A 19,911-nucleotide genomic window follows, 5' to 3' on the forward strand; every position below is an offset into this window, starting at 1 on the left:
AGACTTGAGACAGCAAGGCTAGTAATTGTTAAAGCTAGCATCAAGGATTGGGAAATCCACCAAATGGATATGAAGTCTGCATTCTTGAATGGAACCTTAGACAAAAAAGTGTTTGTGACACAACCACTAGGATTTGAAACCAAAGGCAAGGAAGAGTTGGTGTATAAGCTCCATAAGGCATTGTATGGGCTTAAACAAGCACCAAGGGCATAGAATAGGAGGATAAATGCATTTCTATCGCAACATGGTTTTGTAAAGTGCACAACAGAGAATGAAGTCTATGTAAAAGGCAATCAACTCATAGTATGCCTCTATGTTGATGACTTGTTGATCACTAGAGAAAATATCAATGATATTTCAACATTCAAACAACAAGTGCAAGTTGAATTTGATATGAGTGATCTTGGACATCTAGCTTACTTCCTTGGCATGGAATTCAAGAAGACAAACCAAGGGATCTTTATGCATCAAGGCAAGCATAGTGCTTATGTGCTAAAGAGATTCAACATGGTGGAGTGTAAATCAACTTCAATTCCTGCAGAAACTGGTGGCATTGCAGACCTAGCTGAAGAAGATAAACAGGTTGATAAAACCTTGAGTAGACAAATGATTGGCTCACTAAGGTATATATGCAATACTAGACTTGACATAGCATATGGAGTACGATTAGTGAGTAAATTTATGGAAGCATCTAAGCAAACACATCTAATTGCGGTAAAGACGGTGATGAGATACTTGATAGGGACAATTTGCTTTGGAATCACATTTCCAACAAAATAGAACAACAAAAACAACATGAAGTTGGTTGGTTTTTCTGATGCAGATTGGTGTGGAGATAAGGTGGATAGGAAGAGTACAACTAGTTATCTTCAGCCTTGGTGATGCACCAATAAGTTGGTGTTTCAAGCAGCAAGATGTTGTAGCATTGTCGTCATATGAAGTTTAGCATATAGTAGCTTGTATGTGCACTTGTCAAGTTGTTTGGATTGAGGCATTACTGTCGGAATTGAAGATAAAGCAAGAGGATGGAATTTTGTTGATGGTGGACAACAAATCAACAATTAATTTGCCACTAAACCCAGTCTCTCATTGAAGAAGTAAACACATAGAGACTAGATTTCGTTACATTAGATATCAAGTGAGCAAAGGGAAATTAAAGCTAGAATTTTGCAATTTTGAAAATCAAGTGGCTGATGCTTTCACAAAACCTTTGAAAAAAGAAAGGTTTGAGAGGCTGAGAATGATGATATGTGTAAGAAATGGGTAATGAATGTTTAATTAAGGAGGAGTATTAAAGAAATAATGTAATTTCAGCATTAATAACAGAAAGTAAAGAAACTTCCACCAATAGAAGTTTGGGTTATTTCAACCTTGTTAGTTTGTATAGTTTCCTTAAAAAAAGTTACTTAGATATGAGTTTAGTTGAGAAGTTATAAATAGATTAGTTGTATTTCAATTGAGTAAGTCTTTGTAATTGATACACCATACATTTCTTCAATACAACAACATGCTTCAATTCCTGCAGAAACTGGTGGCATTGCAGACCTAGCTGAAGAAGATAAACAGGTTGATAAAACCTTGAGTAGACAAATGATTGGCTCACTAAGGTATATATGCAATACTAGACTTGACATAGCATATGGAGTACGATTAGTGAGTAAATTTATGGAAGCATCTAAGCAAACACATCTAATTGCGGTAAAGACGGTGATGAGATACTTGATAGGGACAATTTGCTTTGGAATCACATTTCCAACAAAATAGAACAACAAAAACAACATGAAGTTGGTTGGTTTTTCTGATGCAGATTGGTGTGGAGATAAGGTGGATAGGAAGAGTACAACTAGTTATCTTCAGCCTTGGTGATGCACCAATAAGTTGGTGTTTCAAGCAGCAAGATGTTGTAGCATTGTCGTCATATGAAGTTTAGCATATAGTAGCTTGTATGTGCACTTGTCAAGTTGTTTGGATTGAGGCATTACTGTCGGAATTGAAGATAAAGCAAGAGGATGGAATTTTGTTGATGGTGGACAACAAATCAACAATTAATTTGCCACTAAACCCAGTCTCTCATTGAAGAAGTAAACACATAGAGACTAGATTTCGTTACATTAGATATCAAGTGAGCAAAGGGAAATTAAAGCTAGAATTTTGCAATTTTGAAAATCAAGTGGCTGATGCTTTCACAAAACCTTTGAAAAAAGAAAGGTTTGAGAGGCTGAGAATGATGATATGTGTAAGAAATGGGTAATGAATGTTTAATTAAGGAGGAGTATTAAAGAAATAATGTAATTTCAGCATTAATAACAGAAAGTAAAGAAACTTCCACCAATAGAAGTTTGGGTTATTTCAACCTTGTTAGTTTGTATAGTTTCCTTAAAAAAAGTTACTTAGATATGAGTTTAGTTGAGAAGTTATAAATAGATTAGTTGTATTTCAATTGAGTAAGTCTTTGTAATTGATACACCATACATTTCTTCAATACAACAACATGTTCATTCATTTCCATATACTCCAATCTCTTCACTCTTTAATTCTCTAGCTTCTATTTTTCTACTACTATACTAAGTGTGCATGATTCTCTGTTCTGATAGTACAAATTAAGTGTATTGTGTGTCCGTGTTAAGCAACTTTGGGGGCTATGTTTTAACACCTCCCGCACTGTAACACCTCCTGCACTTCCTCTTTTTCATCCCTAGCTCTTCCTTTTATAATAATTTTAAAGAAACCTTATCACATTATTCTCTTTTTCTGGGTAAGACTTTTTTAAAGTGTTCTACCTAAGATAGGATAAAACTATATCAAAGTGAATAAAGTGTTCTATAAAAGATAATTTAAAACTCATCTAAAGTCAACAAAGGTGGATTCTAAAATTCGGTTCTTATTCATTAGATATTATAAAGAGAATAAAATATTTAATGGTATAAGGATATAAGTTATCTTCTATATACATCTACATCATGACATTTGTCTTATTTAATCATTTTCATCAAAAATATTTATAAAACAAAATAGTACAGATGTCATATTTTACTGACTATAGAAAATAAATTATATCATGTTATAAGGAAATACTTTATTCTCAAATTAGTTCATATAAAAACTATTAATGCTCCAGAAAACTAATGGCAACGATTGTAAATTGTAACTAGAGCTTCATAAACAACTTGAAGTTCGTATGAAACTTGACTCGTTATTTTCTTGATAAACTTTGTTCATGAACCGAACAAGTTAAATTTAATATAAAATTATGATCGTTAAATAAGGCAATACAATTTTACTCGTTACATTCATGAGTTAACCCGATATATACTTATACACATGAATAACTCAAGTGAAAATAATTCTCATAGAAAAATTATGAAAACTATAAATAAGTGTCATACAAAAATACATGGATGATTGAAGTTAAAAGATAGTCAATAATCACATAAAGACTTAAGAAGTGATATGCGCTTATCTTTTAATCTTAGCAATTTAAATAAGATTCTATTGTATATATTAAATATTCTCAATTCTCACATTAACAGTTATTCTCACTTTAAGTCACTTTTTATATATACATATACATGTAGGCAATCTTTATTCTTTGAACTTTAATTTTATTATTAAAATTCACAAACTTTCTTTACATGCATATGTATGATACACAAAAGCCTTGTAAACATTTAAATTTATGCTCATGAGTGACATAAATTTGCTCGAAAATTTATGAATTTTAATTAAAATGAACCTGAACTAAAAAATTGTTCAATACTGAACTTGACTTAAGTCAACCTTTAACGAGTGGAAATGTGGAACGACTCATCATTTTCACCCATATATGTAATTTGGGAGCACATTTTATGTTCCATAATTTGTATCACTTCATGTGTCATGAGTTACGATTGATCAAAAAAAACTCAATAATTAAATTTTTTATTTTTTCCAACCAATTATAAACTCGTGACACATAAAGTAGTATGGATAGCATATTACACCCCATCTAACTTTGTGGACTTCAAATTCATTATTTTTGTCTTTAAGTGGTTCATCTTCTTTCTGTAAATTATTCCCAATGAAAACAAAGTTGGATCACAACTCCTTATATGCAAAGAGATTTTTTTGGGTACTACCATATATATATACTTATTTTTTTGGATAAGGAACTAATTCATTTCAAGGTTCATGGTTGTCCCTCCCAATAAGTGTCACTCACAGGAATCAAATCATCGACCTTAGAGATTCAGTAGAACCTTATACCACTAGATCAACATCTTGTTGGCTACATGCAATAGATTTGACCAAATGAAGTTGGCACCTTTATGAATAAGTAGAGTATTATGGGTAAGATGCATTGGGTGACATGAAAAAGAAGAATGAATTGTTTTTGTTGCAAAAACAATGTCGACAAAAATATGTATATTTAAATAATTTATCAACAAAAGAAAAAATGAATAACCGAATGAAGCTTTGTAAAATATGATGACCGCCTAAAGATTGTTTCAAAGGTAAAAGCATGATACTAGAACTCAATAATTTGGTTATGTGATTACTGCAACAATACAATTGTTATGATTGGAACACAATCTATATCAAGAGTCCAGTAAAACTATTTGGTGAGAATAAGTATCAGATAGTATTTATTTGCTTGTGCTTGCCAAGCACTAAGAGGAAGCATTTTATAACACTCAACATATTAAAGACGTAGAAATATGTTATTTGAACATCAAAATAAGGACACCATATGGTGTCCCTGAATTTATGAAATGTGTTTACAAAAAAAGTAAGAGACCTAGCTAAATATTTGAGAAAAAAGAATGTATACATCGATAATATATGAATTTTATACATAATCACTATATCTTCCATAGTTTATGTTTAATTACCATTGTCTCTTAAAAAATAATACAAATAAATGGTGAATGACTAGATCTATATAAATCTTTACACTAAAGTACATAGACATTACACTCTTAATATTAATGGCTTCAAAAGCAACGTTTAAAACTTAAAATTCAAATAAAAAGTATAGTTTTTATTCTAACGAGTAAGGACCAACATTCAAATAAAAAGTATAGTCTTTATAGTTTATTCAAACGAGTCAGGATTATAGTTTTTAGAGAATAAGAAAAGAAACTTCGATAACTTATTGAATATGCTTGACTGTCTGTCATAAACATTGTTCAGAAATTATGCATAAAATACTTTCACATCCTTATTACAGGGTTTGTACTTTGTATAGAGCCACGAACATCACCATATATGACAGCGTATACAAAAGGGCTAAACATAACCACCATTAACACGAATAACCTGACCGTTAACCCACTCACCAGAATCAGTAGCCAAAAACCCAACCAAAGGAGCCACATCCTTGGTCTCACCAAGCCTACCGAGGGGACACTGTTCAATTGACGCTTTCACTTGCTCTTCGGTCTTCCCAGCATAGAACATGTCAGTTGCGATCGGACCAGGTGCAACACAGTTAGCTGTAATTCCTGTTCCCTTCAGCTCTTTTGCCAGAATATGTATCATGGCCTCAACAGCTGCTTTAGATGCTGTGTATGCCCCAAAATTTGGTCTCAGTGAAGCCACCAATGATGAAGATAACATTATAATTCGACCTCCACCACCACGTACCAAACGGTTTGCTGCCTCTTTACAGCACAGAAATGCTCCTCTTGCATTTACACTATAAAAGAATCACAGTTATTGATTAGAACAATTGTCTTATGATCAATTATCGTCAATCAACCTTTCTACCTATAGGTTCTCACCTTACAAAATCATTGACACTACACTCAAATATGTTCTTATAATATTCATTTGTAACATAACAAGAAAGGATATCTCTATTTTATATAATACAGGGATGGCCAACCATTTTATTAAAATTAACCAATAGGGTCAGGGAAGCACATAAGAAAAATACTTGATTCTCACACCTTCTACATATACTTTGAAACAATTTGGCCATACATCAATAAACATTGAATCACTAATTAGGTAGTAAGTTATCAGATAGCAAATGGAAGTCCACACTTCATTTGTTAATTAAAATTTTGATGTGGCACCAAGCAAGACGAGCCTTTAGAAGCTCTTTTCCATTATTCAACCATAGCTGTAGAAAAGACTAACACTTCTTTCTTGAACATCAAAAAAATCTAAAGTGGATTATATCACAGTAACTATTGATGTGCTGACACAAGTAGCAGAAAGCAGTTGCTCGAATTAAGTTAAACTACAAACAGATTTAGCCATATCAGACTACTAATAACGGAAACCTAAAATATCAGTGCAAAAACAAATCTGGCTAGATGATAAGGCACGAGCTTGGAGAGGGGGTATCACCAACAAAATCAATATAAAGTATCCAGAAAAGGCAAGCAGATACAGAGGCTTTCAATCCTATAACTCCGATCGACAACTATTACCATCTCATGAGTGTTCCTACTTCAGTAATTAAGCACCTTCCATTCTATAAAATAAAAGGGTCACAATAACAAATACAAGTACATGTTCTATTCACCAATGACAGAATTTTCAAAACTAAAATAGTAAAGGACCACTAGCAGGTAATCATTGGTATATACAAATATAAGCCCAACTCAAATCTTATGGCAACAACAATAATTAAGGTACCATTGGCAACTACATTATTATTAAGTACCACTATAAGCCCAACTCAATTCCTATGTAATTTCAACAACTTAAGTTGTAAGTGATCATGTGCATGTGACAAGGATAAAAAAACTATTACTTGATTATACAGCTCTGATACAATGTAATGAACTGACTGTCTCGGAAACTTAGGCGATTAAGTTAAAGCAAATGAATTGCTTTATTAGATCACTAACCCATGCAAGAACTAAGCTACTTTCCCTACCTCACTTCTGTTACCTAACTGCAAATATTGCAGAGTGAATATTCATTTTAATCCTCAGAAGAACTTCAACCTCCATAGTTAGATCATGAAAAATGAAAACTCTGGATATGGTCCCAAAGAACCTCAACTATTAGTCGAAGTAGTTGGAAGTAATTTGAGAATTGAGGATACATTAATCCTTATGTTCTTAGGGAGTAAGGACCAAGGTGAGAAATTTTAGTAGTTTTCATTTCCGGTGTCTAATTCGATGACCAATATTTTTCGTATTGGGAATGCAAACCACTGCGATACGGGCAATTAAAATGAGTTTGATTTTACTGAAAAGTGGTGCAGGAAGAAATGTAGTTTTCCCAATAAACATTTCTTGCTTTTTAGATTCTTAAGCAGGCCCTTAGTTTAAAAGGGGGAAAATTACAGTGTAGTTTTGTAATATTAAGGAGCTTATAATCTGACTAAAAAATAAGCTACCTGTTGATGTTTGAGTTGGACAAATGGGCTTATTTCAAGAAGCTACCGTCTTATAAATTGCTTATTTGATAAACTACTTGAGATTCTTATGAACTTATATATTAAGAGTTTGTTTCATTTTACACCTATAAACTATATTATTAAACAATCTTATCAAACTATTCTGATAATCAGCTCTCAACTTTCGCTCAGAGTTTATAAGATTCCACCTGAGCTAGTTATGGAAAACATGGTCCACGTATTTGAAATTTGACTTAATTACATCTCACATATATATGGTAAGTTTGCCGCAATGGTAAAGTTGTTGCTTAGTGACCCTTAGGTCACATATTCAAATTGTATTCAAATATTAGAAATAGTCTCTTCACTTCAGGGTTAAGACTGCTCATAATTAAGTTCAATATAATTTTTCTTTTTAACGATGAAAAGAGGATAACAAAAGTACCCGAAAGTGTAATCGAAGTCCTCCAAGGAAGTATTGGCAATTGACGGGTATGTGCTGATAAGAACGCCGGCCGAGTTGACCAGGATATGAACCGGCGAGTTGAATACACGCTCCGCCTCGTCAAACAGGGTCTTAACATGGACCGGGTCGGACACGTCACCGCGGACGGCAATGGCTCGTGGAAGATTGACATGACGATCGGCGTCAGAATTGATCTGAGTGACGACTGAGTCGGCTTGGACCGAGTTGGAGGTATAGTTGACGACGATTCGAGCACCGAGTGAACTCAGGTGGAGCGCTATGTCTCTGCCGATTCCGCGGGAGGAGCCGGTGACGATTGCGACTCGGTCTTGGAGCGGAAGAGATTGGGGTTGTGCTTCTGAAGTGGCCATATCTTTAGTGATGCAAAGGTAAGGTACATGAAAAGGTAAGGTTCTAAGTTCTAACAATGCAATGGATTTTGATTTGCTTATTTATTTAAGATTCAATACCCAAAGCATTTCCTTATTCATTAAGGATTGAGTACGGTTTACTTTTGAGTTGGGATGGCAATCAAAATTGAAATCATGGGTATATGCCCTAACCCACTAGAATTTACTACAATTGATATCATACCTCAAACCACAGTAATATATATAGAATTATAAAAGTACATCTAAATACATATTCAAAACTTATAGCTCAGTGAAATAAATTATGAGAGATAAAAAAATCTTAAATAACTTTTAACTTTCACCTATTTGCCTCGTTGTATTTAAGAAAATGAATGAATGAGACTAATTGTAACTAGTGTAACTTAACTTGGATGTAAAAAGATCATTCCTCATATAACATATAGGTAGAAATAGAATTATATGTTTCAGACGATTTCCTATCACGTTCAGTTTACCCGAAACCCAACAGGTTCAGAGATGGTATCATTGTTTTCAACCTTGCTTAGTTCAAATTTAGATTTTGGATTTGGGGTTCAGAGTTGGGTAAGCACAAACCAAACTCTGTTCGACTTTGTTGCCATTCTACTTTTGAGGCCAATATTTATAATATTTTATGTGTATTAACTTGATCTCTAAAAATGTAAAAATTCAAAGTAATACTCAATATATGAATGTATCATATGAATTAAAATGTTCTATAATTAGTCATAATAATTGTTAAATATATTAATTTGATTGACATTCAATATCTTTCAAGTTTGAAAACATTATGGACTTTCCATTTTTTTGAACAAAAATGATAATCAAATTTGAGAGATTAAAATGAATGTTCATTATTTATTTACATATCTTATTTTGATTTTGATTTTTTTTAGTTTTTAGTTCTTCCATTTTTAGTTGGTTTTAATTTTAAATTTTATTATCAGCCTTGAACGAAAAGTGCTAATATGGATATAAGCTATGAAACATAGATACGGATACGTGTATCGGATACGATACGTATCCGATACGTCAACACGCATTTTTTTAAAATGTAGGATACGATACGTTCATGGATACGTGTATAAATTAATAAAAATACATAAAATATGATAAAATTATAAGTGTAAATCCTCTTCTTCTCTCCTACCCTCTTTCTTCTCTTCTTTGTTAAGAGATAAAGGTAAGTCCTTTATTTATCTTCTCTATTAATACTCACACATCCTCTTCTCTTTATAAACATACTAAGTGAAAAGAAACTAAGAAGTAAGAAATGTAAGCCTTTTTCTGTTTGCTCTTCACAACATGCCTATGGCGGTAGAGGCAGTAACACTGAGCATCGGTCGGCGACGTTATGGATCGGAAAGTACCAGCTATTCGAGAGTCAATGTGGCGTGATGGTAAGTTGGTAAGATGTGACCTTTAAATAAGTGAGGGTTTATTGAAAACAAATCTATCTTATCATTAAAACAAATCTATATATTCTAAATTTTATTGAAAACGAATCTATATATCCTATATTTTATTGAAAACGAATCTGATACATGTCTTGATATTTATTTTTATTTTTTTATTTTTTTTATTTTTGGATACTCTATGGACACGTATCCTTCGCGAATTTGAGCGTATCCGTGTCGATACGTGTCGGATACCGACATACTAGAGTATTTGGCGAATCCGTGCTTCATAGGATATAATTACTTAAGAAAAAAACATATACTAAAATATGTTTGATCAATAAATGTAGGAAAAATATGATGATTTTAATCACTATGTATTTTAAAGTATTTAGTCAAGCATATATCATTTACATTAATGGTAAGGGTCAAAACCGAGTAAAAACATCGGATTTAAAGCATAACCATATAAGGAATAAAATCAAAATATATAAGAAAATAAAGTATTTATATTATAAGGAGATAAGTTATATCATTTAGCCTCTAAAATCTTGACATGTGTCATATTGAATGATTTTCTATAAAGATATTTCTAAAACTAAGTAAAACAATACATGTGTCATATTTTTACTGGCTGGAGGAAATACGTTATTGATTTAATATGTATACACTGACAATGTAAGTGTTTTTTAACTGTCAGTAAATTATCCACTGTTGATTTGTTAATCATCATTGACTCTCAAACAAAAGTAATACAAATCAACGGTGGATAATATGCTGACAATGTAAAAAACTTTACACTGTCAGTGCATAAGTTTTAAACTCATAAGTTATCTTCTAATATGAGCAGATATTTTATTTTCATAATACATACTAAAATTATATTTAAGTCTATATAATATAAGGGATCAAGTCAGTTATAAAAGATAATGGTATACTTATTTATAAGTGGTAGGATAAAAGTTGAAAATATAAATTTTTAGTAAAGAGTAAAACATGGATGACACAATTATCTTTGTTAATACCAGCATTTTCTGTCAACCACATTTTTTTTAATTAAATAAATATAATATTAAAAAGTAATAATGTCATAAATAAAAAGAATACAAATATATGATACAGTTTTAAAACTCGAATGAATAGAATTATTAATAGTGACAATGATAAATTTAATAAGAGATGGTAGAAATATAATATCAGAGTAAATCTTAATCACTCATAAACTCACCCAAGAATATTTTCTAATGTATATTTTTAAAGAATATAAACTAATGTACTAATAATGCAAATTTATCATCCCACGTTTTATTCTAGAAATTATTCACACACAAAAATAAATCAAATAAAATTAATGCATGCATTAAGACCCAAAATATTATAGATTTTTAGACATATTTTTCTAATTACACAAAAGTTCATTGTAAGTTCCAAACACCACGATACCCTTTGCCACTTAATTTGAATCTAGACATTATAAAATAAGATTATTTATAATTTTCATGCAAAAAAACAACAGCTCGTTGAGGGTAATTTTTCAATAGGATTTTCTTGACCTTTAATTATAAAAAAAGAATATTCTTTAGCACTATTCATATATCATTTCCCTATTTAAACCAAAGATTGAAAGAATATAAGCCAAATAAAAATGTTTCTCTGTCAAAGTACAAAAAACATAAGCAAAAAATACAAAAAGTCTACTGTGAATTATTAATAAATATTTTAGACAAAATTCATACAAAAAATACATTATTAATAATCGTCAAAGGAACCATTCATTTCTAGCAACAAGGGGAGATTTTGGCCTTCATCCATTCCATCTTAGGCCACCTTACAAAATAATCATCTTAGTAATTGAAGGTCATATCATAAAATTGTTCAAAATAGGAGAAAGAAGAAATGTGAAAATGAAAAACACATGTTCAAGTCTTATATCATTTTCTTGGAAATCTTAGCCAAATCGTGGAAGATAAACGCTAACTCTAAAAAATATCATAAAAATTTGATAAAACTATCTCATATTTGATGCATAGGATTAAATTTCATTACCCTCATCATTACTCATAACCCTTAGTATTTATTTTTAAAGAGTTGTACAAAAGTAAAGAATATGTCATATGGAAATCCAAAAGAGAAATAGAGCAAATGAATCATCTTAAACTATGATAGTTTTGATATGATTCTTGTTTATGGTTGTCAAGATTAAAACTACCAGAATAAGTTAAATAGAAGGGTGATAGCCAATATATCACACTAGGGCAATTTTAGGTTGATCATGTGTTTCAAACCGAAATTTCCAAGAAGCCCAAAACCGAGGTAATGATGAAATTGTTTATCATAAGTCATGTCAATCACAACAAATCAAAAATCCTTCAACCAAGCAATGACAAGATCTTATATTATCACCTTTAAGAAGCCTTTTTAAGAATAGTTTCGATAATGACCCATGCCACGAGTTTAGACCTTCCACTTCATATGAACTCACATATCATTAAGATCATCACACCTGAGGGTGTTCACAAAAAAAACAAAAAGGAAAGAAGAGAGTGTTAGTTTGGAAACCCACATCGAAAACCTATGAAAATGAGAGTGGTGCTAAGTTGAAAACATGCAAAGACGGCTTAGGATCATGATAAAAATAGAGAATTACCGACAAGTACCTACACTAAGTATTCTAGGTAAAAAAATTAGAGAAAATTAAATGAACACCCTAATTGTGAAGACTTACTACAACTTAAACAATGGAAGAATCTTGGAGAATTTGTTTATAGCCTCCGAAAGAAAGATAAAAATTTATAATAGATCATCATGACAATTTAGTGGTCGACTTTGTTGAAAACAAGTTGTTAAAAAACATTGATTCTACAAGAAAGACACTATGGATAGTTTGTTTGGAATGCTTAACTGAATGTTATGACAGTTTGTTTAAAAATCCAAGTGATTTTTAATAACTCAACAAGAGCTCTATCAATTGAAGTCAGTCCAAAATATTTATTGATACCTGCATTTTAAAGGTATCAAAGAGCATTACGAGGATAACAAATCAATCAAACTCAAAACCGAATATTCAAATCTAATATTTCAAAATATTCATTATTATTTTGATATATTCATTCAATAATTATGGTTTGTATACAACTTCACCAGGAAAACATAGATTATTGTCATGCATTACATACATACTTTGAAGCATATTAATATGTCAATGCATATTCACATTCATATGTTACTCGTATACTACCAATATCAATATGGGTTTCATACATCAAACATTAATACAATAAATCAAGCATGCATCTTTCTTGTTGAAATCACTTTAGAGTCATTGACATTGTCGAGCCAAACATCAGGATGTCACCATTTTATTGTAAACATGATAGTAAGGAACTCAGATGTCGAAATATTTTCACGTAAGTGAACATAGATGCCAAAATGATACTCAAAATTATTGAAATTATATACCAAAGTGTTATAACGTTGTTGGACTTAGATATCAAAATGTCTCCTAAAAACATTGTCTCACTCACACGCTGAAATATTATGGCATTGTTGGACTTAGATGCCAAATGTCCTCAAAAGCATTTTTGGGCTTAAATATCAAAATGTTATCAACTTGTTTGATTTAGACGCCTAAACTTTCCTCAAAAGCATTTTTGGACTCACAGATCGAAATGTTATCACATTGTTGGACTTAGATGACAAAACAACATTCTAAGACATGGATGCCGATATAATGTGGCTAGACTAAGAGGTTAACATGATCTTGAAAGAAAGATAAAAGCATTAGTAAACTTCGATGCCAAAATTATAATAAGTTTCCAAACTAGGATGATGGATACTCACCTACCTTGTTGGAATTAGACACAAAAATGATATGAAGTTTCTAGACTGAAACGGTAAAATATTCCTCAACATTTTTAGACTTAGATGTCAAATCATTCTCTCAAAAATCATTGTCGAACCCAAACAACATAATTTTATAACATTGTTGGACTTGGACATCAAAATCATCCCCAAAAAGCATTAGCAGACTCATACACCAAAATGTTATAATGTCCCCCTAAAAGCCTTTATATAATTAGATGTTGAAATATTATAAGGTTATTAGAGTGAGACATTGGGACATTCTCTTATATTGCTAGACTTAAACACTAAAGCATTCCCGAAAAAACATTATTGAACTCAAACGCCAAAATACCATGATAACTCAATATTTTTAGACTTTGACGTTGAAATATCATCACTTCAAAAGCATATTTAGACTTAGACATTGAAACATTCCAAGATCGCTCCAACCATCTACTTTTTATGAGTTCAAATAGTACATTGATTTGTGTTCTTGGTTCTTTATATTTCCTTTTTCCAAGTTCTTATAGTACACCGACTTGCAATCTTATTTCTTTTCTCAAGTTCCGACAGTACACTAACCTATGTTCTTGGTTTATCTTTTATTTCCTATTTCTCAAGTTTCAGCATTACATCGAGTTGCATTCTTTGTTTATTTTCACTTTATGTGACCATGTTCTGTCAGCATGTTGGCCCATGGAATCCAAGCAATGTCAATCTTAGAAACTCAATGTGCTAAAAGATATTGGAGTACACATTCAGGTGATGAAGCACCTCCAAGTTCTTTCTACCTCTACAAAATTACTTTCATTTTTTACTAGTTGCTTACCACTATACTACCAAAATCTTAGTTTGCTTGCTATCCACTAAGGAACAAGTAAATAGTAGCAATTATGAATACCTATGTTGTCTGATATATTTTATATATTACCATTATAGTACCAAAATCTTGATTTCCTAATGGACATTGGGATATGTAAGAGCAAAACAAATCTTATAGACAAACAAATAACAAAAATAACTTAAGTCATTTAATAAATAATAATTAAATAATAAAAATAAATATTTAAATAACCTGAGATATCAATTCATGTTATTAATGAGAATACCATTTTTATATGCATGGATGAGGTGCCAATACTTTTCTGAATCATAATTGACTCTCGGACCTCTGAAATCTTGTTCAAAGATCACAAATATCTAAATTAGGTATAAAAAGAGTTTTTTGCATTTTGTCCGTAAAATCATAATGACGACTCCAATTTTTAGGGACATGGTGAAATCTTATATTTTCCATCATCACTTCCCAATCATCGAACCTGATAGGTCGTTCACGACAATTATCCTAAATTGCCTTTTGTATGAAAATAAATTATATGACAAATTTTTTTAACGCTTCTAATATCTAAATTTGATCATATATTTGTTTTCATGTTTAAATTAAATGTGTCCATAACAATGCTCGTCCAAACAAGTTATTACATCTAATGATATTGCATCTAGTGACATGTGAGAATAAAATCAAGTCATGTGCATCTATGACAAACTGCAACCAATTGACAATTGTGTCAAATGACCTCTGCGTCCAATGACATTAACTATACCATTTTGACTCTCGTGTACATCTTTTAGACATCCAACCATTTGAAATTAAATAAGCATTGCTAACATTTATTGTGATTGTATAATGTTTCAATTATTAGATACTTTATTTATTGGTAAAACAGCCTTAGTATTCTTGGAAATATAATATGTTGTGTTCTCTAACCAACATGTAAACGAAAAAGACAAATCTTCTCACACAAATGAATATTCAAAGCTATCTGAGCAAGTGAATGAAGTCTCATTAAATGTTTGAAGTTATGATCAAGAGAGAAAATATAGAGGAAGATGAAGCCATATGTAATATATCTAACATACTTAGTGTGGAACCGAACACAGTACAAGACACAATAGATTGAAGTATTTCCTTCCTTCTCGATATCAATACTAAATGAACCAATGTAATAAATGAACACTTTAGAAGACCATTGAAACATTACTTTGAACTCATTAAAGCTCATATATAAAAGAAAAAGAACCACACAAGACAATGTACAGACGAGAATGTAAGAAAATACATGTCAAGCACATAGAACCTCTACAAATTTAAATTCTATTATAGAACTATAGCTTAACTTTAACTTATTATCTTTGCCAAAGGAAAACTAAGTTGGGAGAGAGAAATATGAGAGTTTAGGATTGTAAATGTTAAGATATTTTTCTTAGTGAGTCATATTCTCAACTAGTGAGTTGAAAAAGATCAACACTCCAACTTTGTTGAGTGCATAGAGCATGAAGAGGTTTGGAAAGTAAAACATACTCGATTAAGTTTAGAGCATGGTGTGATTTGGTCTAGAAAAATACTTGGTTGTTTGAGCCTGAATAGGATTGATGTAAGAAAGAATATTTGCCTAAGAGTTGTTGAAATTGAATACTTATAAGCTATTTGGAAAATAGTTATGAGAGAATGAATTGGAGGTAACTATTGAGGGTGGACTACTATAAAAAATACTTATATTATTTTCTTTACAGTTTATTACTCTTCAAATACTAATTGTGGGAATTTAAACTTATTGCGAGGTAATATTTTTATAACATTTTGTATATGTCATCACTTTATAATTGCTTGTGGAAATTGTTTTAATAAGGAATACCTTTAGAAATTAACAAACACAATTCAACCTATTTTTGTATCTGTTTGTTTGAACTTTTATGAAATTTTGGGTACCCATCTTACCATGAAAAAGTATAAGTATCTTACGACCTTGAACTTTGAACCCTCTTCTTACTAACCTAGTGTGAACATTCAATTTTGTCTGGTTTCTTTATATAATATATTAAAGTTTCAAAACAATAAAAAATAAAAAAAAAGAACATTTTTTTAAAGTCTCATAACCAATGTTTTTTTACTATTTGGTTTTAGAAGACCCTTGGCAATTGGTGGTTCTGATTTTACTTGAGCATTTAGTTTTAAGAAACCTGTTTTTGTTTAATGGAAAAAATGGCACAACGTTACACACCTAATAAATATCAAGAATACAAAAATAATAAAATATCCTTTTCATTTTGTAACTCCTCTATGTTACCATCTATTTCTTTTGTAGTTTATTAACTTCCCACCACAAAAGTGTGGAATGAAAAAGACACTTTTAGACCCTCCTTAGTTTTGTAACTTCAAGTCTCTTGAGTAAGGATAATGAAGAAACAAATGTCATACAATAACACATAAAATGTAATATGTAATAACACTTTTATCCTTTTATTTATTATGAAATCATTTTTTACCATTTGAAATGTGAGTAAAAACAATCAATTATCTATCTATTAATGGAGATAATACTTCTTCCCGGTCTTTTGTCCACAACATCAATATATACTTCCAAGGATTCATGCTTTCAGGGAAACAATCTATAAAGCAAAAAAGAGAAAAAACAACACAACAATCCAAATTCCTCCAACCTCCACGTTTTCCTTAACCACCACCCATTTACTCATACTAGCATAATCACATCACCCATGTTCTTTCCCCCGATTGTTAGAGAATTGTGTAAGGAAAAGAGAAGAAAGTGAAGAAGAGTAAGGTAGGAGAATAGAGGAATTCTTGTAATGTATATTCATATACTTCAAAAGATCACAAGCTAATATACTACTTTCTATAATAAGATTAACAAACTTTAACTACTTGCTATATCTAGAAACTACAAACTAACGCAACTAACTTTAATGATTACACTTATTAACACCCCCTCTTAATCAAAGAGTTATCCTTTTACAAGATATAGCAACAAACAATTACACAATCTTATCACCAAAGTTATGTACATTCAACATATCTCTAAACCACTTAAACTTGTCAACCTTGAGAGCTTTTGTCAACACATCAGCTTTTTGCAAATCTGTGGAACAATGAACCATCTTAACCCTTCCCTTTCCAACTTGATCTCTCAGAAAGTGGAACCTTGTCTAAATATGTTTACTCCTTCCATGGCTAACAAGGTTCTTTGCTAAGTTTATGGCTGATTGATTGTCCACCCTTAGCTCGAAATCTTCAAACTCTCTATACCTCAATTCTGTCATTAAGTGTATCAGCCATAGACCTTGGCATGTGGCATTGCAGGCTGCAATGTATTCAGCTTCACAAGTTGAGAGAGTCATTACATCTTGCTTCCTTGAATTCCATGACACAGGTGCACCAAAGATGGTAAATACATACCTTGAGGTGCTTCTTCTATCCTCTTTATCTCCACACCAATCAGAATCGGAGAAACCAACAAATCCTGATTCACTCTTCTGGTTCTGCTTTGGAAACAAAACACCATAGTTTGAGGTTCCCTTTAAGTATCTGAGGATCCTCTTTGCTGCTGCCAAGTGTGATTGAGTAGGGCTTGCCATGTATCGGCTTATCACCCCTACTCCATAGGTTATTTCGGGTCTGCTATGGCATATGAATCTGAGACATCCAACCATTTGTCTATAGAGAGTTGCATCTGCAAGCATTTCAGGCTCTACTCCACTTGGTTTCTGATTTCCTTCTACTGGCACTGATGCAGGCTTACAATTCATCATTTTAAATCTTTCTAGTACATCAGTGGTATACTTTCTCTGGTGCATTATGATTCCTCTTGATGTCTTGAGGAACTCTATGACAAGGAAGTATGCTAGCTCTCCTAGATCAGTCATCTCAAATTCTGATTTGAGTTCTCCTTTTAGCTTCAAAATCTCTGCCTCATTGCTTCCTATAATCACCAAGTCATCTACATAAAGGCAAATTAGAGTTAGTTCACCTGTGCCAGTCAGATTGACATAAACACCATGTTCTAGTCTGCATTTGGTGAAGCCAATGGATGTTAGGAATGAATCAATTCTCTTGTTCCAAGCTCTTGGAGCTTACTTCAATCCATAAAGTGCCTTTTTCAATCTCAGCACCTTTGTTCTATCTGTTGATGTCTAAAATCCAGGTGGTTGAGTAATGTATACCTCTTCCTCTAGAGGTGCATTGAGAAAGGCACTCTTGACATCTAGTTGCCATTATTTCAAACCATTCTAGCTAGCTAAGGCCACAATTAGTCTAACTGTTTCAAACCTGGCAACTGGTGCAAAGACTTCATCATAGTCATAGCCTTCCTTTTGCATGAAATCCTTTGCTACAAGCCTTGCTTTGTGCTTAGCAATGCTTCCATCTGGTCTCAGTTTGACTTTGTATGCCCATTTCACAGCAATAGGCTTCTTGCCAGCAGGTAATTCTGCTTCTTCCCATGTGTCATTCCTTTTGATGGATTTGAGTTCTTCATTCATTGTATCACACCAAACATCTTCTTGGACTGCCTCATTGAAGTTGATTGACTCAACCTCACCTAGGAGTGCTAGGTGAACTAGATCTCCCTCATCTATGATCACATCATCTGAGAACATCTCAAACTCACTAAGCCTTAGTGGTAGATGCCTTGTTCTGGTTGGTCTGCACTGAGCATCCCTAATCACTTGATTATGTGAGTCAGATTCCAAGACTTCTATAGCTTCATGATCTTCTTGCAGAGGAAACATGGTGGGTGATTTGTTGTGATCAACTGTCCTTAGAGATTCATTCCAAGAACTCAACTCATCAAAGTGGACATCTCTGCTAAAGTTTATTTGTTTGGTGATAGGATTCAAGAGTTTGTATGACCCTGTTGAGTGGTATCCAACAAGAATCATTAATTCACTCTTATCATCCAATTTCTTCCTCAATTGGTCAGGAATATGTTCATAGCACACTGATCCAAAAACTCTTAGATGCCCTACTGATTGTTTCTTTCCAGTCCAAACCTCTTCTGGAACTTGATTGATCAATGCTTGAGTTGGACATCTATTCAGAACATATGTTGATGTCATCATAGCTTCACCCCAAAGATTAAGAGGTAGACTTTTGCATTTCAGCATGCATCTCACCATGTTCATGATAGTTTTGTTTCTCCTCTCAACTACACCATTGTGTTGTGGTATGTAAGGAGCAGTAACCTCATGAATTATGCCATGAGCTTCACAGAAAGATTCAAGCTCTCTTGAGGTGAATTCACCACCTCCATCAACTCTAAGGATCTTTAGTTGTTTCCCTGATTGCTTTTCTGCTAGAGCTTTGAACTTCTTCAGGTTCTCAAACATTTCATTTTTGGCCTTGATGAGATAAGTCCACATTTTCCTGCTGAAATCATCAACAAAAGACACAAAGTATTTGTTTCCACCTAGTGAGGGGACCTCAAAAGGCCCACACACATCAGAATATACAATATGTAGTATATCTAAGGCTTTTGTTTGAGTATGCTTACCAAATGTAGACTTGGTTTGTTTGTTGATCAAGCAACTATCACATGTTGAGTTTTGAGGCTTGATTTCTGGCAACCCAATGACCAAATCTTTGGTGCTCAATAGTTTGAGGTCTTTGTAATTGAGATGACC

General features: G+C 32.3%; 1 protein-coding gene and 1 long non-coding RNA gene across 2 annotated transcripts; one reads left to right on the forward strand and one right to left on the reverse strand.

Annotated features, from left to right (window-relative positions):
- Positions 5,107-8,241, reverse strand: LOC109358842 (short-chain type dehydrogenase/reductase-like). Its single transcript, XM_019603316.1, has 2 exons — positions 7,782-8,241; positions 5,107-5,674 (listed from the first exon to the last, which is right to left on the reverse strand). The coding sequence occupies exons 1-2, from the start codon at positions 8,171-8,173 to the stop codon at positions 5,266-5,268; spliced, it is 801 nt and encodes a 266-aa protein (XP_019458861.1). The 5' UTR covers positions 8,174-8,241; the 3' UTR covers positions 5,107-5,265.
- LOC109358843 lies at positions 5,670-7,350 on the forward strand. Its single transcript, XR_002109011.1, has 2 exons — positions 5,670-6,648; positions 6,698-7,350. It is a non-coding gene; the product is annotated as an uncharacterized LOC109358843 (long non-coding RNA).

The sequence above is a fragment of the Lupinus angustifolius genome, chromosome LG10 (assembly GCF_001865875.1).
Source record: "Lupinus angustifolius cultivar Tanjil chromosome LG10, LupAngTanjil_v1.0, whole genome shotgun sequence".
NCBI classification, from domain to species: domain Eukaryota; kingdom Viridiplantae; phylum Streptophyta; class Magnoliopsida; order Fabales; family Fabaceae; genus Lupinus; species Lupinus angustifolius.

Bases quoted from the DNA above. Each gene is read 5' to 3' on its own strand.
- LOC109358842 (XM_019603316.1), bottom strand. From the start codon at position 8,173: ATGGCCACTTCAGAAGCACAACCCCAATCTCTTCCGCTCCAAGACCGA. The intron at 5,675-7,781 runs GTACTTTTGTTA...ATTCTTTTATAG, and splicing joins GACTTCGATTACACTTTCGG to TGTAAATGCAAGAGGAGCAT.